Source organism: Phoca vitulina, unplaced genomic scaffold (genome assembly GCF_004348235.1).
Source record: "Phoca vitulina isolate PV1807 unplaced genomic scaffold, GSC_HSeal_1.0 scaffold22, whole genome shotgun sequence".
In the NCBI taxonomy this organism is placed as follows: Eukaryota; Metazoa; Chordata; class Mammalia; order Carnivora; family Phocidae; genus Phoca; species Phoca vitulina.
This window is the reverse complement of record NW_022589725.1, coordinates 8928369-8951077: the sequence shown is the minus strand read 5'-3', so window position 1 is coordinate 8951077 and position 22709 is coordinate 8928369. Positions and strand designations below refer to the sequence as shown.

Sequence of the window (22709 nt, the reverse complement as noted above, 5' to 3'; positions counted from 1 at the left end):
TTAAAAACTTCTGAAGTTGTTACCAGAATGACATTCACTCGTTCTAAAGAGAAAAATGATATCTTAATTGAAAAGTTCTTTCTCGGCTATCTTAGCAGCCTTTTCTGGGCTCAGCGTTTATCACGGGCAGATGTGGGATTTTTATCTTGTTTGGAAGTTCAGGTTTCATTTTCTCTAGTGCATTTTAACAACAAGCATCCCCTAGGAGTCTTTGAATGCTTGGGGCTTCCCTGCCCATGAACTGTAACTGCTCTGTTTTCTAGCTTGTCCTCTTAACGGGATTAGTTTTCCACAGAGGGAATCTAAATGGTTATGATCTCAACGGAAGCAGACAGATTCTCTGTCCACTCCCCAAGCATGTTGACTTGATGGACAAGTGGTGGTTTTACACAAAGGCCCCGTCACCTCTTGGGAAATAGGGGACCATTCTGGGGTTGAGCAGCAGTTGCTTAACCACCAGGGGTCCTCTGCTTTCTCCATTCCACCCAGAAAAAGCACCATTTCTATTTTCCAAGTTATCTGCACTAAGAGAATAGAATCTAATAAAAAAAAATCTTATGTGTGCATACCTACCACATTCTACCCTCAAAGTTTATCTTACAGAAATACATTCATCAGTGGATGCAACTCCATGAACAAGCCATAAAAAGAATGGGGTACTGACACACACCACGACCTAAGTGAGCCTAGAAAACGTGATGCAAAATGGAAGGAGCCAGACACAAGTTACATGGTGTATGATCCCGTTTATAGGAGATATCCCGAGTAGATAAATCCATAGACACAGATGCAGATTGGGGATGCCAGGGACTGTGCCCATTAAGCTGGGAAGAAGTTGCTCAATGGCCACAGGGTTTTCTTTTGGACTGATGGGAACATTTTGGAACTACATAGAGGTGGTGAGATACATACTACATACCACTGAATTGTTCATTTTTCAAATTGTTAATTTTCTTATGTAAATTTCAATTTAAAAATAGAGCTATGAGGGCCACCTGGGTGGCTCAGTCCGTTGGGCGGCTGCTTTCGGCTCAGGTCGTGATCCTGGGGTCTTGGGATCCAGCCCCATATCCGGCTCCCTGCTCAGCGGAGAGCCTGTTTCTCCCTCTGCATCTGCCTGTCACTCTGCCTACTTGTGCTCTCTCTCTGTCAAATAAATGGATAAAATCTTTAAAAAAAAAAAAATAGAGCTATGAATGAGGCCTGTTAACAGAACTGTATGACCTAGTACAACGTAAAGGTATATCAACTGGAGAGTCAGTGAGTAAATTGTGGTACATCCAAGCAGTACAGTACTATGTCATGGTCCATAAGCGTGAAGTACGTTTACATGTACTCATACAGAAAGACATATACATTATGCTATTAAGTTAGGAAGCTGGAAAACAATTATCTTTTAGGGGTAGGTGTTAAGGGAATTTTAACTTTCCTCTTTAATAATGTATTGCTTAGGGGTGCCTGGGTGGCTCAGTCATGATCCCAGGGTCCTGGGATCGAGCCCCGCGTCGGGCTCCCTGCTCAGCAGGAAGCCTGCTTCTCCCTCTCCCACTACCCCCCTGCTTGTGTTCCCTCTCTCGCTGTGTCTCTCTCTGTCAAATAAATAAAATCTTTAAAAAAAAAATGTATTGCTTGAATTTTTGACAAATATGTGCTTTTATAATTAGAAATAAATGGTAGGGAAAGAAAAGGAGAATAAATTAATTTCTTTTATCTTATTTGCTGTCTGAAGGGTGAGTGACTTTCAGGTCCCGCAGCAGCGTGAGGATCGCACAAGTATCGAACAGTCAGCACGTGTTTACTGAAGGCTTCCTGTTCATAGCACACAGATCTGGTTTCAGAAAAGTTGCTCCAAATTCTACCCAACAGTCTGCAAATGTAGATTCTGTAATATTTCTTTGGTCCTAGAGTTTCTCACTCTAGTAGAAAGTTCATAGGCAGCTAAGTTCTGCCTAGCATGGTGTGTTGTGCAACACGGGGATGCCAAATACCTGGGCTGAATCGAATTCTGTTCTCCCGAAGAGCTTTTCTCTTCTAAACCTAAGTGAGTCTTACTCAGTGTTCTGTATGTGATGCCACTAAGAACAAAACATTTCTAGAGGAGGGTGAAGTTGTGCTCCGTCTCTTCTCTGTGCCCACAGTACTTACTTAAGGTCACGTTGCCTGGATTGCCTTCTCCTGCTGTTAGGATCTTTGTAACGTCCTTTCCCAACTGGATTGTAATTAAGCTCCTTAATGGCTGAGGCTGTCTTATACTTCTAAAGAACAGGAGAGGGATATTCCTGAAAGCGTCCCCATATAGGAAGGAGTGAGCAGATGAAAGGAGATGAGACTTGACATTCACTGGGGTTCTACCCTTTATCTTCCAGAACGGTCCAGGCTCTGCAGACGGCATCCCACCTGTCCCAGCAGGCTGACTTGAGGAGCATCGTGGAGGAGATTGAGGTGTGAATTTATTTCGCCAAATTAATTTCCCAGCTCCTGTCTTTGAAACCCTTTAGAAGAGTCTTGCAGATAGACATGCATGGCTTATTCTGGCCAGTTACATTTCTTTTCATATCCATAGCACACTTACGTTCTTTGTATCAGAGCAATATGTCCTGGGGGATATTCGTTAGGGTAGGATAGTTACACTGTCACTTAGGCGACAAATTACTTTTCTAGCCTTTTGTAGGTATAGGTTCATAGTCCACAGATTTTAGAGCCTAACAAACCTGAAATTCAGGTATTTTTTTCTGCTACTTATTTCTTTGTAATCTCAGACAAATTATTTAATGTCTGAGCCTCAATTCCTTAAATGGTGTTGTAGGAACAAGTGAGGTTTTAAAGTACCTGGTATATAATAAGTGCTCAGCAAGTGGTCACTGTGTTTCTATTATGACTTGATCCTTTCCTTTGCCTGGGACCTCCTGCTGCTCAGAGACTGCTCTCATGGACTACATAGTCTGTGATGTCAGGCAGTCCACCCAGTGTCCTCACTGGGTGCCCCACAGGCATGTTCACTGCCTTATCGTGTTGCCCAGGAGAGGTGCATGTGTCTCTCCATCCTTTAGAGCATTGAACGAGAAAGAGAAATGCTCTGCTCTGTAGGTTGTATCCAGATGGATGGCCGTGGAATCCATCTGTGTCCCGATGCTTCCTGGGTGCCCTGCAGCCTGGTGTCTTCAGTGCCCTGACTCCAGTGCTTGGGCTTGAGTACCAGGGGTCAGGGAAGGAGTGCTCCCAGGGCTGCGGAAGACACTGTTCTCTTCGGATGCCTGTGGGATATACTTTATTTCTGCCTCAGCATCTTATTTGACAAAGTACTAAATGACTGAGGGGTTCTCCAGATTTAGAGTGAGATTTCTCAAAACTGCCTGGGGTGACAGTGGTTTGCGTATCTCATTCTGTTATCACTTGACTTCCAACATGCTTCCATTTTGTTGTGACAGGATCTTGTTGCTCGCCTCGATGAACTGGGAGGTGTGTATCTCCAGTTTGAAGAAGGACTGGAAACGACAGCCTTATTTGTGGCTGCCACCTACAAGCTCATGGACCACGTGGGGACTGAGCCATCCATTAAGGAGGTACCTAACCATTCTCAGGCCGTAACCCAAAGGGGTTGTTGACTTTATCTGCTAAGAATAGCTTTTTTCAAAGGGGGTATTGAGTTAGGCTTGGGGTGTAGTCACGTAGTGTCTTGGGTTAGGCATTGAAAACGAGAAACAGATGTAATGCCTATCCTCAAGAAACTGGTTGTGGAATGGACAGGTAAACAAAGTGTCACATTTGCATTATTTTAGTGTTTTATCATTTTTGTCTTAGAACACTTTACAGTTTATAAAGCATTCTTTTGTGTGGCTCATTTGATCGCCATAGGAAATCTGAGTAATATGCTCAGTCAGACTTGGTCCCTCTGTAGAGTGGCAGCGTGACATGTGTGGGGGGACACACAGATAATAGGTGGTAGCGATGTCCCTAAACCAGGTCTCCCCACGCTGCAGGCTCTCTCCTTCCTGCGTGTTGTGTGGTAGACCTCCAGCCTTGTGACATTTGCTTTAAATGGGGGAGAGTACGTCGTGACGTGGTGACAAGAAGGGCACAGGTATTACAGTAGTGTCACCTCTTTTCTTCCTGGTACTCCTTACCGCTTGTCTCTTGAGGGATTTCCACGTCGGTGGCTCAGGCAAACCCTCCTCCTCTTGAGAAGTACCCTGTTCTCCTCCCTTCCACCTCATCCTTGGCAATGGCTAAATCTGAATGAATCTTTGCTGACTGACATGGTTCTCTGAGAGGCGTGTGTGTCTACCAGACATCTATCAAGAGTTAATTCTTTTTTCTTTTCTCTTTGTGTTTTTTTTTTTTCCCCCTCAAGAGGAGCTTGTTAACCTGAAAGAACCTTTGGTTGAAATGTGTGTGGGAAGTCTCTTTGAGTTGGACCCTCTTTGTACCCCTTGTGCGTGAGAAGGTTACCAACCCTTGAGCTAAAGGATTTAAAATACAAGCTGCTGTTGTTTTAATTTTAGGAGGAGAGATTTGGGTTCCAAGTTAGAACTTTGATTTCTTTTATGCATTTTGAGTTCTGTGCTGAGTTTCTTCAAGTAAATAGTAATTAATGATCTGTCTTGGGTAATTTGAATTGATTTTATATTTTCTCTGGAGGATATGACCTAGTAATTTATTCATGTATTAGCATTCTTCTGTTGTCTTTGGTTCATCCTAAGTGTAGAAGATCTGGAGATACCATATTCTCTTAATTTCTATGATGGGTGAAGTGCAGGAATGTGGGTCTTACAGTACAAATCATTTAGGAACTCTCCTGTACACGGCACAGTAGATGAATTGGTGATATTCTACATACACAACTTAAACTTTTTCTTGCTTTATTCCCAAGCTTCTACTAACCAGGTATTTGGCTGGAGTAATTTTGCTGTCACTGCTTTTGACATAACCATTCTGGTGAACAGTCACCCATTTTAACATGTCAACAGCCTAGTGATGGAAAAATGTAATTGGTACAATTAAAGAAAATTATTTCATGTCGACTGTGAATAACACTGTCAGGAACAAGGGAGCTCTTTTGTTAGATTGGAGGTTTTAAAAAACAAAACTGATTGAAGTGGAAAATGTTTCCTCTTAAGCAAACAACCTCCAGAATTTTAATAATGCCTTTTAGGTTCCATTTAAAAAAAAAAAAAACTGCCTTTAGTTTTCTTCTCTAAACAGTCCATTAGTTCTTAATGGAAAGTTATTTTAGTTTCTTTCTAATGTACATTTTGGCTATAAGGTTTCATCTTGTGAATTCAAACTTAACTCCAGTGTACTGCTCAGAGGGGGGTTGGGAGGGAAGTTAGCTTAGGTGGGAGGGTGAGAGGAATTAGGAAAGAACATATTTTATTCTGGAAGGAGACAAATAGATTTACATGTGAATTTTGATCTTGCTTTTTTTTTTTTTTTCTTTTCCTGTTGTAACTTGTAGGAGTTAACCTTTTAACCTCAGTTTCCTCCTTTGGAAAACATTGGTAATATCAATCTTTTCAGGGTTTTTGTCAAGATTTGAGTTCATGCATGTAAAGCACCTGTCATGGTATGTGACACATATAGTAATCTGGAACATAATTTACTGTTATGTATTTTTTGGAATATTCTTTCATATCTCTGTAGTTCTCCAAAGGTACCTTGTATTTGTACAGGAAGCATTCAGTAAACAGTTGACAGATAAATGCGTGAATTTCAGTTTGAACCAGAGGATGGAGAAAACAACCAAATCCAGGTTTTAATCTTAAATGCAGAATATTTGCTTTCCACCCCCCTCTACCAATTTGGATTAATGGCGGAAAGATCCTCCATGCAAACACCTAGAAACAGATAAGGAATGACTTGAGCCAGTGGGGAGCGAGGGGTCGCTCTCCCGCCTTCCTGCCAGAGGAGGATCTCAAGCTGCATTTCCCTTTTCTTTCAGGATCAGGTCATCCAACTCATGAATGCCATCTTCAGCAAGAAGAACTTTGAGTCACTCTCAGAAGCCTTCAGCGTGGCCTCTGCGGCCGCTGCGCTCTCTCAGAATCGCTATCACGTGCCAGTTGTGGTTGTGCCCGAGGGCTCTCCTTCCGACACTCACGAACAGGCTAGCCTTCGGGTATGACTTCCATGTCCACACTGTGTGGCCCTGATCGCTGTTTCCAGTGGAAGGCTCTCAGAAATCTAAGGACTGGTGGAAACCTGATTGTAACCCCCCCGAGGACATACCCATTAAATATAGAGCAAGGCTCATTTCCCTTAGCTTGGAATTGGGGATATGGCCCCTGGGTGAACTAGTCACAGAACCCTTCAGATCAATCCAGAAAAGGTTTTTTTTTTCTGGAAGATTTTTTATCATCAGTCTTTCGAGAAATTAATTGCAAGAGAATTGTATTTCCGGCGTCGTAACACTAAACGTATAGAGAAGTCTTGCTTCTAAAAGGCATTTTCCAGTACCAGAACTTTCTAAATATGGTATTTAAAGACCGCTTTTTAAATTCCCCAGTAATTCTGGTGCTTACAGTTTTTAACACCAGGTCTCTTTCTCCTGCTGTTGGCAGTCTGTCTTTCTACCTCTTCATAGCTCGTCCCTCCCTCTCGCTCAGCAGGAAGCAGAGACTGCTTTTTTTTTTTTAATTTATTTTTTTTAAAGATTTTATTTATTTATTTGACAGAGACACAGCGAGAGAGGGAACACAAGCAGAGGGAGTGGGAGAGGGAGAAGCAGGCTTCCCGTGGAGCAGAGAACCCGATGCGGGGGCTCAATCCCAGGACCCTGGGATCATGACCTGAGCCGAAGGCAGCCGTTTAACGACTGAGCCACCCAGGCACCCCGCAGAGACTGCTTTTTTATGGCGACTCTCTGAACAGAGAAAATGCACAGATCTTGAATACGCTTGGAGTTTTCATCTCAAATGAGGCATTTGTTGCTGTTGTTTGGAAATCAGTGATAAGCTAACATCTTCATAAGAAATTAGCATTTTATTTATGTCTAAACATTGGGGTTCCACACAGGAGAGTTCCATCGGTTCTACTTTAGTGGCCTTTTCACATATTCTCTTGAAGAAGTGCGTCCTGTCCTTCAAAATTGCCTCTCCTCTCCCTGATTACACTCACACCCCCTCAGCAAAGGCTGGGGTGAGAAATCACCTGATTAACATAGTTCACCATGAGTCAGGAGGGGGCAGCTAAGAGAGCAAAGGAGAAATATTGGCTTTGTAGCTAGATAGGCTGGGGTTTGAGTCCTAGACCAACTAAACTGGCCACGTAGCCTCAGTTTCTTCATCTATCTCAGATGATTGATAAAGGAGCATGTGTGTAAAGTGCCTATCCTTGTCTGAAGAATGAGAGTGTTGGACAAGATCATCTTTAAGATCCTCCCTACCTCTAACATTCTATAATCTATCCCATTACCAATTTCCTTGTATTCTGTGTCTGATTTCTGATAGAACGTAGACCAAAGTCAGTGAAGGTGTCTTGAAATAAGGTGTTTCTTCCCCTGCAGAGCTGGCTCCCTGTGGATAAAGCACCCCAGAAACAAAATTTTATACTCCTTTGGCCTTTGTTGCTACAGATTATTTTAAAATTTATTTCTAGTTGCAGGTCACCAATGTTCTGTCTCAGCCTCTGACTCAGGCCACTGTTAAACTAGAACATGCTAAATCTGTTGCTTCCAGAGCCATTGTCCTCCAGAAGACATCTTTTACCCCTGTAGGGTAAGTCTTGAGCTTATTTTTGAAGGGTATCAATAGACTTGTTTTGCCTGTAGCCAATATAACCCTAATTAATATGGATATTATGAAATACCCCCAAACCAAATTTACCTAAACTTTGGTTAGGTAGATTTGACTTACTAATATCAAAATTCTATAGTTATATAAGAAAAGGATTTTTAAAGCTAAGAGAGGGGCATCTGGCTGACTTAGTTGGTAGAGCATGGGAATCTTAATTTCGGGGTTGTGAGTTCAGGCCCATGTTGGGTGTAGAGATTACTAAGAAAAATCAATAAATAAACTTAAAAAAAATTAAGCTAGAAGAATTTTGTTTTAGTTTTACTCTTTCCTTCCCTATCTATTTCTAGTTGTCTCTGTCATTGTGATGTAAGTAGCCAGTTTTAAATTTAATACTGTTTTTTTCTGATGTATGAGTAATACATGTTTATTGTAGAAGAAATACAGAAAAACACAAAAAATACAGATCACCCATAATTCTACCACCTGGAGATAACTCCTGTCCACATTTTGTTGTCCTTTTTTGTCAGCCCTTGTTCTATGCAAATAAATATATTTTTAATTGCATTAGGATTATGCTTTGTCTATAACAATGTGTCATATTTCCCCCATAGGATTAAATCTTCTTCAGTCTTTTTTTTTTTTTTTTTTTTAAGTTTTTTATTTTTTTATTTGAGAGAGAACAGAACGGGCGGGGACGGGGCGGGGTGGTGGGTGGCTGGTGGCAAAGAGGGAGCCCAACGTGGGGCTTGATCCCAGGATGCCAGGATCATGACCTGAGAAAAAGGCAGACACTTAACCGACTGAGCCACCCAGATGCCCCTTCAGTCTTATTTTTAATGGTTATATATTGTTATGGACATTTTAAAAGAATTAAGGATGAATTTTTATATGAGACTTTGGTAAGTGTTAAATTGGTAAGCTAATGAGACTGGGAACTCTGAATTTTAGAGAGAATATGCTTTTTTTTTTTTTTTTTTTTAAGTAAGCTCTAGGTGCAACATGGGGCTGGAACTCTAGACCATGAGATCAAGAGTCGCATGCTAAAAAAAAAAAAAAAGTGTTGCCTGTTCTACTGGCTGAGCCAGCCAGGTGCACCAAGAATATGCATTTCTTAGACAACGATAAAGATACACAGGCAATATGTCAAATTAAAAAGCAAAATCATTTTTAGGAATGCTGAGTGGAATGGTAAAAGACATTTGGGATTTTGCTATATAGTTAGAGTTAATTTTCTACTCTTTCCCCCCTTTAAAATAAGTTATTGATATTTTCATAAAAGTAAGATATGTCATTTTTAGGAAATTCACAAAACACAGGAAAGTAGAAATAATACAAAAAATTGCTTGCAATTATGCTGCTCTATACCAACCTTTTTGAACATTTCTACTCTCTTTTTTTATTTATTTATTTTTTATTTATTTATTTATTTTTTTGTCTCTCTCTTTTTTTAAAAAACATAATAGGGATCATACTGTAGACTGTTTTGCATTTAATTGTGGAAGTCTACCCGAGGGGGGTGGGATTTTAGGAGCTGAGAGGAGAAAACAAAGGAAAGAAGACTTTAGAGACATGAAAGAGGAGGTCATTTTAGATCTCTCTGAAGTTTTGCCCACACCATAATCTGTGATTGAGCAGGAGGTTGTCCAGCTGGGTGGGAAGTTGAAAGGTGAAGATGTGGTGTAGCCCTGGCTTGTCTCAAGGAGGGTCACGCGCAGCCCATTTGTTACATTCATGACTTTGCTATGTAAGTTCTTGCTAACCCTGCTGTCATTCTTAACAGGGATGTTTTTGAACTAAACTTCATGAATGTCAAATTTTCCAGTGGTTATTATGACTTCTCTGTCAAAGTTGAAGGTGACAACCGTTATATTGCAAATAGTGTCGAGGTAAGTGCTTTTCTTGTCATCCCCATTAAATCCTCGGAAATGACCAAGTAGGCACACAGCATTAATCGTCTGGTATATTGCCTTCATTTTACAACCAAGTTAATGTGAATATGTTAAGAGAAGCGTAGGTTTAAACTACGCTTTGCCAAGAACTTGATCATAGTGAGTTTTATTTATAAATTATTCATTTTCTATTATGATTTAGTATTAGTATCTCATATAAAATTTAGGAAGTAGAAGAAATAAAAATCACCTATAATTTCACTGAGACATAAGTATTCTTATTATGATGTTTTGTGTGGTAGGTCTTGATAGATTTAGAAAAGTGCCTGATACTAAGTAGGTGACGAAAAGCATCCAGTGACATACTGTAGTGAGGCTCTCTGGGTAAAGTACAAAAGAAAATCAGTAAGTTTCTTTTCTTTTTTTGTGTGTCGGGGGTAGGGGGCAGCAAAGCAAAGTTTATTGAGAGATAGCAAAGTTCTAGTACAAAGCTCCCAAGGAGGGAGGGGACCTAAGAGACCCGAAAATTAGTAAGTTTCATAATGAATTGTGTTTCATGTTTCATGTTTAGCTAACTCTAGTTGTGTTGAAGATCCAAAGTGGTTTTAAGGATGGCAAACTATGCCTCATTTATCTGATGCTTGAGGAGTGAGGTATTACACATTAGTGGTTTTCCCAGCTAATTGGAGTATACCCCTTCAGTCACCGTGGCTTTCATTTTAACCTTTTTCATAGAAGTTTATTTAAGATGAATTACATGTTTTCCTACTTTCTTAAACTTATGGTTTGGTTAAAAGATATGGATATGGTTTAACCACTTCTTATTCTGAATTAGGATCATCAGTATGCACTCTTTATTGAAGGCCTATGACATAAGAAGCCTAGTTGTGTGTGCTTTTGCTTACATTATTTTTGTCTTACAACAACCCTAAGACACGCACAGATCATTGCACAGAAGAGGCTCAAACGGGTAGAGTAACTTGTTCAGGTCATGCAGCCTGTGCTTGGGTGGATTCCCTGCCCAGGATCAGTTTAGTCAGCGTGCCCTGCAGAGTCTTCAGCCTGCATAGTGGCTGCGGGGCTGTGTGCAGCCCCACCAGCCGGCCTTCCCTTCAGCTGTCATTTCTCAGTGCTTTTGCCACCGTGTCTTCGCTGTATCTGCTTAGTTAATTGTTGTGCCTTCTGTTGGATGAGGGGGACTTGGAGTGGTCCTGCGCCTTTCCTGAATAGATAAAGATACGCTGTTTCAAAAGTGGAGCATTACTTAACATAGGTAGGTTAAACACTAATATTTAAAGTTTGTCAGAAAGGAAAATATTTTCTGGAACTCTTTTCTTCACTTTTCAGGTGTCATTTTCCACTCACTTTTTTTCTTTTTTAAAAATATATTTTAATCTTTATTTTTTTAAGAAAATCCTATGCCCATCATGGGGCTCAAACTATGCCCAACATGGGGCTCAAACTCATGACCCTGAGATCGAGTCACATGCTCCACTGACTGAGTCAGCCAGGTGCCCATTGTTTTTCTTTTCTTTTTTAAGATTTTATTTATTTACAGAGGGAGACACAGCGAGAGAGGGAACACAAGCAGGAGGAGAGGGAGAGGGAGAAGCAGGCTTCCCGCTGAGCAGGGAGCCCGATGTGGGGCTCGATCCCAGGATCCTGGGATCATGACCTGAGCCAAAGGCAGATGCTTAACCAACTGAGCCACCCAGGCACCCTCGTTTTTCTTTTTTTAATAAAATGTTTCGTTTTTTTCATTTAGAAATAATTTTGATCTTAAGTTGCAAAAATGGTATGAAGAATTTCCATGTAAAGTAATGAAATTTTTAGTTTTTTTAATGTTTTTAAACTTTTTTTAAAAAGATTTTTCATTTATTTATTTTTGAGAGAGAGAGAGAGCAAGCATACAGAGGGAGAGGGAGAAGCAGACTCCCAGCTGAGCAGAGAGCCCGACATGGGGCTCAATCCCAGGACCCTGAGACCATGACCTGAGCCGAAGGCAGAGGCTTAACCAACTGAGCCACAAGGCGCCCCAAGTTTTCAGGTTTTAAGGATGGAAAACTATACCTCATTTATCTGATGCTTTGTGGGAATCGACTTAACCAAGTATAGTAGTATAAAGAATGCTCCTTACCCAGCTTCCCCAAATGTTAATGTCTTGTAACTGTTATATAATTATCAGACCCAGGAAATTTACACTGTTTGCGATACTAGAATTCTACTAGAATAATAGAATTCTACTCTAAGAAAAAGCTATCCCTCTCCCGACCCTGTCTTCATTTATTTACTTACTCAATTTATAACACTTTGGGCTCATGGAAATTTATTTTACTCTGTAGGTTATGATCCTTTCCTATCATCATTTATATTGTTGCTCACATTATCCCAGGTTTGACCTTTAGAAAGCTCCTCAAGTTGGCTCCTATGACACTCACTTTTTTTTAATGAAAGGACAAGGCAGCTGGAAAGTTTGACCTTTTCAAAAGTGGGGCATTACTTAACGTAGGTAGATTAAACACTTATATTTAAAGTTTGTCAGAAAGGAAGATATTTTCTGGAACTCTCATCTCTGCCTTTTCTCTACCTCATGTCTGACCTTTTTGGGCATGAGACATCTGATCCTAGTCCATTCACTAACACAAAATTTGGATAGAAACTATTGTAGTGTGCACCTTGAACCTTTAAAATCTAGATCCTTTGAATTTTAGCTTGTCTCATTAAGGGTCCTTATTTGTAGCCGAACACATTAAAAGGCAGACTTTTCTTTCTTTCTTTCTTTCTCTTTAAAAAAAAAAATTTTTTTTTGCCTGAAACCTTTTCTTCCTTCTATCTTCACAGTCTGAATAACAACATATCCAGTTTAAGTGCCATACCCATAGGACACAGTTGTTCTTTTTTTTTTTTTTTTTAAGGTTTTATTTATTTATTAGAGCATGAGCAGGGGGTGGGGGGATTAGGGCAGAGGGAGACAGAAAGGCAGGCTCCCCAGTGAGCAGGGTGCCTGATGGCGGGGCTCAATCCTAGGACCCTGGGATCATGACCTGAGCTGAAGGCAGACGCTTAACCGAGTGAGCCACTCAGGCATCCCAGGACACAGTTGTTCTTAACCTCTTCTTTCTTTCCATTTCTGACTTCCAGTCAGTCACCAAGTCCTGTTGATTCCACGTTTGAATGGCTTTTGCATGAGCCCTTTGTTCTTCAGTCCCTGTGTTCCCAGTTGGGTAGAGCCCTATATTCTCTATCAAGATGGGTAAGGGAGTTTCTAACTACAGCTGGCCCTTGAACAACAAGGGTTGCATAGGTCCACTTACATGCGGATTTTTTGACAAATACAGTACAGTACTGTAAATGTATTTTCTCTTTCTTACGGTTTTCTTTTTTTTTTTTTTTTAAGATTTTATTTATTTATTTGACAGAGAGAGAGCACACGCAAGCAGAGGGAGAGGGAGAAGCAGGCTCCCTGCTGAGCAGGGAACCCAATGCAGGGCTCCATCCCAGGACCCTGGAATCATGACCTGAGCCAAAGGCAGATGCTTAACCAGCTGAGCCACCCAGACGCCCCTGTTTTTTTTTTTTCTTTGAAGATTTTATTTATTTATTTGAGAGAGAGAGAATGAGAGAGAGCACATGAGAAGGGTTAGGGTCAGAGGGAGAAGCAGACTCCCTGCCGAGCAGGGAGCCCGATGCGGGACCCGATCCAGGGACTCTAGGATCATGACCTGAGCCGAAGGCAGTCGCTTAACCAACTGAGCCACCCAGGCGCCCCCAGACGCCCCTCTTAATGGTTTTCTTAATGACATTTTCTTATCTCTAGCTTTATTGTAAGAATATAGTACACAATATGTATAATGTACAAAATAAGTGTTTATCGACTATGTTATCAGTAAGGCTTCTGGTCAACAGTAAGCTATTAGTAGTTAACGTTTGGGGGAGTCAAAAGTTATACATGGATTTTCAGCTGCACTGGGTGGGAGTCAGTGCTCCCCACCCTCTATTGTCTTCAATTTCTGCCCCTTCCATTTAATTTTCCCTAAGTGCCGCTAGAATGATAAAATCACATTGTTCCCCGGGTTAAACATTTCTTTGGTTTCGTATTGCCTGTAAGTGAGGTCTACACGCCTTAGAATGATGTAGAAGGTCCTCCACAAGGCATGTGCACATGCTTCAGTGTGGGTCCGTCCCCATCCCCTCAGTGCTAGCTGCTCTTGACTGCATACTGGTTCTCAGATATGCTTGCTGTGCACATGTCTTTGGATCTCAACTCTTGCTTCCCTCCATAAGAAAGGCTCTTCCCCTCCTTTGCTCATACACTCAACTACTCATGCTGGAAGGTCTAGTTCAAATGTTTCTCCTTCATCTGTGCTCCCATAGAACTTTATTTTTATTTTATTTTTTTAGTCTGGACTATTTCAAATATACAGAAAAGAACAGAAAATAATTTAATGAATCCTCATTTACCCACCAGCCATTCAACTCCTTCATACCCTAATATTTTGATGTATTTGTTCTACCCCCCCCCCACCTTTTTTGGTAAGATATTTCTGTATTTCTGTTACACATATACGTATTTTTAAACAATATAGTGCATTGATTTGCATCTTCTTAAAATTTGTATATTGTATGCATCCTTTTGCAGTTTGCTTGATCTCATTCAATATTAATTTTATGACAGTCCCATTTATGTCTGTAGAACTAGAACTATATGCATTCTATGGGTAATTGTCATGAAATTGTCTTCCTTTTATGAATGAATCAGATTTTTATTAATTCATTTTCCTGTTGGTAGACATTTAGATTTCCACTATTACAAACAATGCAGCTGTGAACATCTTAGCACGTTTCCTTGTGTACATTTTGTTTGTTTATCTAGAGTGAAGTTGTGAGATCATAGGTTGCACTTAGCTTCCAGGTTTATTAGGTATTGCCAAATTGCTCTTCTCTTCATATTCTTACCAGTATGTGGTATTAAGAATTTTTGATAATTTGATGGATATGAAGTGGTGTCTATTTTTTCTTTTTAAGTTTTATTTTTTTTAGTAATGTCTGCCCCCAATGTGGGGCTTGAACTCATGACCCTGCGATCAAGAGTCCAACATTCCACAAACTGAGCCAGCGGGGCGCTCCAAAATGATGTCTTGTTTTACTGTTTTTCCTAGTGAGATTGAGCATTTTTTCTTGTTTATTGGCCTTTTAGTTTTCCTTTTCTGTGAATTGTTGTCTCTTTTTGTCTGTTTTTCTTTTGTTTTGTTAGTCTTTTTATTATTGAATTTTAGCAGCTGTTTATGTTCTGGAAACTAACCCTTAGTTATAAGCATCAGATATCTTCCCCCAGTGTTGCTTTATGGCATCTTTTGATGCACAAAAGTTATTTTCAGTGAAGCCTAATTTAAAAGTGTCTTTGCCTTGGGGTGTCTGGGTGGCTCAGTCGTTAAGCGTCTGCCTTCGGCTCAGGTCATGATCCCAGGGTCCTGGGATCGAGCCCCACATCGGGCTTCCTGCTTGGGAAGCCTGCTTCTCCCTCTCCCACTCCTCCTGCTTGTGTTCACTCTGTCCCTGTCTCTCTCTGTTAAATAAATAAATAAAATCTTTACACACACAAAAAAAGTGTCTTTGCCTAGATTGTTTGTGCTTTTTGTGTTTTTAAAAAGTCCTATACAGCTCCAGGGTGATAAAGATAATCTCCAATATTTTCTTCTAACGGTTTTTAAGGTTTTTTCCCCCTATATATATGTTTAGGGCTTCAATATACTTAAAGTTTACTTTTGTTGCTATAGTATTTTATATCCTGTTGATAATTGTTCTTATTGTATTGTATTACCATTGTTTGCTTATATGTGTTGCTTTTTCATTTGACTGGGAATGGGAACTCCCTGTGAGTAGAGACCAAGCCTTATTTTTTCAGTGCTTAGTCTCCATCTCAAACCATTTTAGAAGAAAAGGATGGAATGTATAAAGATGTTTCCCTACATTCCTGGGCTGTTAGAACTATGGTAACTCATCTTTGAAGGGTGAGCTTTTTATCCTACACAAAGTATCTTGGCTTTTTTTTTTTTTTTTAATAACAACTTTATTGAGGATATAATTCACAAACCCATTAAAGTATATATAATTCAGTGTTTTTAGTATATATATTTTTTAAAGTTTATTTATTTATTTTAGAGAGAGGGAGAGGAGTACATGCATGCACACGAGATAAGGGGCAGAGGTTATGGGAGAGAGAATCTCAAGCAGACTCCGGGCTGAATGCCAAGCCCGAAGCACGGCTTGATCCCACCACCCTGAGATCATGACCTGAGCTGAAACCAAGAGTCGGCCACTTAACTGACTGAGCCACCAGGGCCCCAGTGTTTTTTTAGTATATTTACAGAGTTTTGCAACCATCACCGCTATCAAATTCCAGAACACTTTTATCACCCCAGAAAACAATCCTGTGTCTATAGTAAACATCCCTTATTCTATAGGAATATATCCTCTTTCCAGTACTGACAATTACTAATCTACTTTTTGTCTTTATGGTTTGCCTACTTGGAATATTTCATAAAAATGGGATCATATAATATGTAGCATTTTGTGTCTGGCCTTTTTAATTAGCATATTTTTCAGGTTAATTCATGTTGTAGCATGTATGAGTACTTTATTCCTTTTATGGCTGAGTAATATTCCATTGTGTGGACATACCACATTTTGTTTATCAGTTCATCAGTTGATGGACTTTTGGAGTTTTTCCACTTTTTTTGGCTATTACACATAATGCGGCTGTGAACATTCATGTACACATTTTTGTTTGAACATCTGTTTTCGGTTATATGAGGTGTATGCCTAGGAATGGAATGCTGGGTTATATGATAAACTCTATATTTAACTTTTTGAGGAACTGACAAACTGTTTTGCAAACAAGTTGCACCATTTTACATTTCTACTAGTGATATGTAAGGGCCCAATTTCTCTACATCCTAACCAGCTCTTGTTATCTGTCTTTTCATTCTGGCCATCCTAAGTGGGTGTGAAGTGGTCTTTCATTGAGATTTTGATTTGCATTTCCCTGATGGCTAATGATATTGAGTATCTTTTCATGTGCTTATTTATCTTTGGAGAAATGTCTATACAGATGATCCTTTGCCCATTAAAATTTTTTTTCTTTTTATTTCTTCCTTTCCAATCTATCTCTTATTTCCTTTTTTTTGTTATGCTATTTGTCTTTCTATGTTATTGAGTTTTTTTTTCTTTCTTTTTTTATTGTTATGTTAATCCCCATACATTACATCATTAGTTTTAGATGTAGTGTTCCATGATTCATTGTTTGTGCATAACACCCAGTGCTCCATGCAGAACGTGCCCTCCTCAATACCCATCACCAGGCTAACCCATCCTCCCACCCCCCTCCCCTCTAGAACCCTCAGTTTGTTTTTCAGAGTCCATCATCTCTCATGGTTCCTCTACCCCTCCGATTTCCCCCCCTTCATTCTTCCCCTCTTGCTATCTTCTTCTTCTTTTTTTCTTATATGTTATTGAGTTTTACACTTTCTTAATATATTCTGGATACAAGTCTCTTATCAGATACATGATTTGCATATATTTTTTCACAGTCTGTGGATTGTCTTTGCCCTTTGTTGATGTTGGTTTTTGAAGCACAAAGGGTTTCATTTTGATGAGGTTCAGTTTCTTTATTTTTCTTTCATTGCTTCTGCTTTAAGTGCCTTGTCTAAGAAACCGTTGTCTAATCCAAGGTTATGAAGATTTACTCCTCTTATAGCTTTAGCTCTAACATTTAGGTTTCTGATTCATTTTGAGTTAGTTTTTATATGTGGTGTGAGGGAAGGGTCCAACTTCCTTCTTATGCATGTGGAAATCCAGCTGTTGCATGTGGAAATCCCAGCACCTTTTGTTGAAGACCATTCTTTCCCTATTGAATTGTCTTGGCATCAAAAATCAGTTGACCGTAAAGGCAAGGGTTAATTTCTAGGCTTGCAGTTGTATTCCATTAGTCTGTAGTTTTTCCTTATACCAATGCTATGCTGTCTTGGTTACTGTAACAGCTTGGCTTTTTATAACTTCAAATCTGGTGTTTGTCCAAGTGTTTCTGTGATTGTTGGAAAAATTATCTAAGTGCAAAATAGCAGAAATGGCTAATAACTGTTATTCATGCAATGATAATAAGCCCCAACTGAGGTCATTGCTGTCCTTCTCCTTCCCAGTGATGAAGTGAGCATTACAAAATCTCTCCTTCATTATGTTATAGCTTTATGTGTGTGTGTGTGTGTGTGTGTGTGTGTGTGTGTGTGCGCGCGCGCGCACGTGTGTTCTGACCTCTGTCACATATGCAGCTTTACTTTGTAATTTCAGTAATAGTCACACTCAGAGCCTCAGAGCGACCCCGGGTCAGCAGGTCCTGTTTACTCTCCTGAGAGATGCTTGACATTGGTCAGAGTGCATTAACGGTAGTTTGGTGTGGAAGGCCTGTAATAGCAGTCATTGACATTGAACTTGCTGTCAGGGGAAACATGGGTTTTCGAAGCTGTCATTAGCATTAATTGCCCCTAATGCACCATTATTTTTGACAGTAATGAGCTAAACAGGGAGGTTATTACTCTCAGCAGAAAGACTGCATTTCCTGGTGTTAAAACATTTTTTGAGGTATATGTGGTATGCAGCACAGGCAAGGAAAGGACTAGTATGATTCAGTGTAAAGCAGGCTTAGCTGCATTTAAAGTGGCTAAATAGGTCCCTTTCCTATTATAAAAACTAATCCTGAAGTGTTAGTATGAAGGAAGAAGCAGCTAACCCACAGGGATCCTATTCTGAATTCTTCACAACGCGGCTTTGAAAGAAGTTACAATAATTTTTATTTCTCAATTTGCTTTAAAAGAGTAGCATAAAAATGCTTTTCTTGGGCGCCTGGGTGGCTCAGTTGGTTAAGCGACTGCCTCTGGCTCAGATCATGACCCTGGAGTCCCTGGATCGAGTCCCGCATCGGGCTCCCTGCTCGGCAGGGAGTCTGCTTCTCCCTCTGACCCTCCCTCCTCTCATGTGCTCGCTCTCATTCTCTCTCTCTCAAATAAATAAATAAATAAAATCTTTAAAAAAAGAAATGCTTTTCTTTTCAGTGTTTCTAGAGACTCATTTGTAGTAAGATTTTAGGAGCAGAAAGACTTGTTTTTAAACTGTTCGCTGTTCAAGAACAGCCCTACAGTGTTTCTCCGCAGCAAAGAAACCTTTAACTTAGGGAGCCTTTTAGAATTAGTGCTGAGAGCAAGCCCAGAATGACTTGAGTTCACTGCAGTTTGCCCTTTTGTCATGGTTCCTCTACCCCTCTGATTTTTGATTGTGTGTGTATTGTCTGGGAATGCTTATGATGTCTTTAGAACAAACACACAGTTGAATCTTGATTAGCAGACCTTTGCGACCATGTTATTGTTGAAAGTTTATACTCAGGATTCTAAGTAAAAACCCAGAAAGTTGATGGCTTTTCTGTCATTATAATGAGGATACATTGCGGAGCCTTACACAAATCTTTAAACATCTATCTGTATATACCCATCTACAGAAAGGAAGAGTATTATTTTTCAAATCATATTTATTGAGTGGTGCTTTTTAATACAAAATGTTTATAAAGAAGAAAGTATATGGCACACAGTCTCATTGCTCAGATAATCCCTATTTTTTTCAAAAAAGGAGTAAAATATGCATGTAGTTTAAAAAAATTCAAAGTGCAAAAGGGTATGTAATAAAAGGTAAGAACCTTCTCTCATCCCTTCAATCCAGCTCCTCTCCTCAGAAGAATCTGACAGTTAACTGTGTTCATTTTAAGAAAAAGAAGGATGTATATATTAATGAATGTATGCATATCCTTTCTTGTTTACACAAAAGGGATTATTCTATAAACAGCTGTATGCTTTGCTCTTGTCACAAAGTAGAGGCTCCAGCTTTCCCCTCTGGGGTCTTTTCAACTTGATGGCCTCCCCCCCACAACCCTCTGCCACTCCCCTGCCATAATTCACCCAGTTGCCTAGACTCCATGACAGACAGTGCTGTTAAATATAATTCTGTCCATGGATGGCTGTGTATTCAAAAGTAGGTGATAATATCTCTGTATCTGTCCGTAGACATCTACCTTGTCTTTTTAAATTATTCCATGGTAATTCATAGTGTATTCATGTAACTAGTGTCCTGTTTATGGACATTTAGGTGGGACAGTGATTTTAAGATCACATTTACAAATTAAATGAGTGAGCCATTAAGAGAATGAGTCAAAGAAGTGAAGAAGGAATTATCTGGTTAATGTTGATGAAGATTGCAGAGTAGTTAACTGTGGTCTTTCATTGAGATTTTGATTTGCATTGTTTGCAGATGTTTGATAGCATGACAATCTTGACAGATTGTTTCGATAGCATGGAATATTGCTAAACTCCTACTTCTCCCCAAACTGAAGGACTGCTGAACCTTCCTGCTACAAATTTCCCGTTCCCTGACCAAGGGCTACCCCCAGGCCGACTTAGGTCACAGTTCCTTCTCCTGTGCTTTTGTAGCACTTGGAACATCCCTCCATTAAAGCAGCAGCCTGGTTTGTTAAAATTTAGCTTTGCACCTGTGCTTCCCTGTAGGACGAGAAGTGCATGTTACCATCTCTGTATATCCCCTGCACCTGGGTGTTCCAGATGCTCAAGGGGGATATAGAGAAAGTGATCTTGGTGGGGTGTCTTGCTAAACATCAGTAGCCTAATCACAACTGCTTCTTTGCTGGAGCCTTCCACTCTAGTTTTTCTTCAAATGGCGTCAGTGCCTCTCCACACTGGGTTTTATATAGCAGAGTTTGCTCTGGTTCTCAGCCCTCTATGAGTTGTGAAGCTGTTTGCTCAGCACAGAGCCCAAAGAGCCGAAGGAGAGCCCCCCACCCACCCACCCAAGCTCTTTCCTTGGGACTTTATTCAACTTGAAGACCATCTATTTCCCTTCCCTACCACCATGATTCACCCGGTTGCCTAGACTCTGTGACAGGCAGTGCTGCTGAATATAATTCTGCCAATAGGTGGCTGTATATTCAAAAGTAGGGGGTAATAATATCCTTACAGCCTCTGGTAATAAATCTTCTACATTTTAGGTTTTTGTTGTTGTTGTTTTTTAAGTAAAACAGAATACCCCTATTCAATATGATAATTGAGGCCGTTATCACAAAATAGTTAATTATGGAGGTGGGAGAGAAGGCTGTTAAAAGAAATTACTTGATAGCTATCTTTATCCCTTTTTAATTTTTCTTCTTTGCCCTTGATTTGAGGCTGTCACACCTTGATAGTGCATTTTAGCAAAATGCCAAAGCCGTCCTTCAATTATTTGCCCAGCCCTCTCCCTCTATTCCTGGATCCTGATTTAGACTATAAACCAGTGGATTTGGCAAGGATTTCCTTAAGCATTACATTCAAGCTTATCAAATATTTGGAAGTCTTATGGATATGTTTGCACATAAGAAGTGCCTTGGGGGGGCGCCTGGGTGGCTCAGTCGTTAATCGTCTGCCTTCGGCTCAGGTCATGATCCCAGGGTCCTGGGATCGAGCCCCGCATCGGGCTCCCTGCTCCGCGGGAAGCCTGCTTCTCCCTCTTCCATTCCCCCTGCTTGTGTTCCCTCTCTCGCTGTGCCTCTCTGTCAAATAAATAAAATCTTAAAAAAAAAAAAAAAAAAAGAAGTGCCTTGGGTTTTAATAATTTGCACATTAAAACTTAGATTTTAGATTAAAAATGTCCCATGAATAGACTTTTAGAAAGTTTTCTGCCTCTTGGAATTTTATACTTATTTTAATCTAATTTTTAAAAAGTTCTTGTTTATTGTGTTGGCTAGCTCCTCTTTGTGAAAATACTTATAAGGCACGCATAGAATTCAAACACTTAAGAGTCAGGATGGACTGGTCTGTGCTTCTATCAAAGCCCAAGTCTCAGTAGCTTAGAACAGCAGAAGTTTCTTTTTTACCCATGCTAGTATCTTAGTGTGTCAGCTGGAGGCTCGGCTTCATGCTGTCCTTACTCCAGGACCCAGGCTGAAGGAGCAAACCTCTCTCTGCACATTGTCTATGTCCATGTCAGAGGAAAGGAGAGAATCACACACTGACTCTTAAAGCTTCCATTGAGGGGGCTCACATTTCATTGGCCAAAGCAAGTCACGTGGCCACACCTGACTCCAGGGGTCAGGGGAGTACAACTCTACGGTGCTCAGAGGGAAAACCAGAAGTACCTGGTAAATGGTGCAGATGATAGCCGTGGCGTCTTATGTCTTCGTGGGCAGACCTACAGTACTGCCTGGCCTAGAGTTCAGTGTTGCTGGGAAGCTGGGTAGCAAGGTGCCTGAGAGCACGGACACTGAGTCAGAGTGCCTGAGCTTGAATACTGCCGCTGTCGCTTACTAGCCAGCTAGACCTGAGCGAGCGGCTTTATCTTTTTAATCTTTAATTTCCTCTGAAATAGCATTAGTTTAGAGAGTTGTGAGGATTAAATGAAATCGTCGTTATAAAGTCCGTTGTATAAAGTCTTTCACGTGGCAAACAATAGCCGTCCTTAGAATTGAGTACTTGTTAATTTGAATTATTTGAAGGTTACTGCTCACAGGTTTTCCCCCTTATTTATTTTAAAGGGCACGTGAAAAAAATCTATTTTGTTTTCCCCTTTTAGTATATACCATCCAACCAAAGCCAAAGAAGGGATAAGAGTCAAGGAGTTGCTTTTAAGCCTTGTTGATAGGAGAGGTGGACATCCTACCTGGCTGAGTCAGTTTTACTAAAATCATTGAAGACTCCCATCCTAGGATCATCTTTGTGAGGACAATTTGGATATGCCTGTTAATTCCTGGTGATTTTCTTTCTTTTTTTTTTTAAAAGACACATTTATTCAGCGTCATGATCAGACTATTACGTTTAGCAATCAACAGCATGGGTGCAAAAAAAAAAAAAAATCTACATTAAAACCCTTTGTTGGAGTGCTTTACACTTTCCACAGAACAGAAACTAAAATAACCTGTTACATAATTAGTCACAAATACAGTCCTCGAGTTTTTTGCCCATACACATGAGTATTGTCTAAAACATGTCTTCTTTGTAGCAGCGAG

The 22709-nt window shown here is 40.2% G+C and overlaps 1 protein-coding gene across 2 annotated transcripts in view; it reads left to right on the top strand.

The window, feature by feature from the left end:
• The window catches only part of RPN2 (ribophorin II), a 59903-nt gene that overhangs the window by 19528 nt on the left and 17666 nt on the right, over positions 1–22709 (top strand). For both annotated transcript variants that reach the window (XM_032419308.1, XM_032419307.1), the window contains exons 5-9: positions 2367–2442; positions 3429–3563; positions 5939–6115; positions 7594–7712; positions 9511–9616. In XM_032419308.1, coding sequence (XP_032275199.1) covers positions 2367–2442; positions 3429–3563; positions 5939–6115; positions 7594–7712; positions 9511–9616 — 613 coding nt within the window. The remainder of the gene's footprint in view (positions 1–2366; positions 2443–3428; positions 3564–5938; positions 6116–7593; positions 7713–9510; positions 9617–22709) is intronic.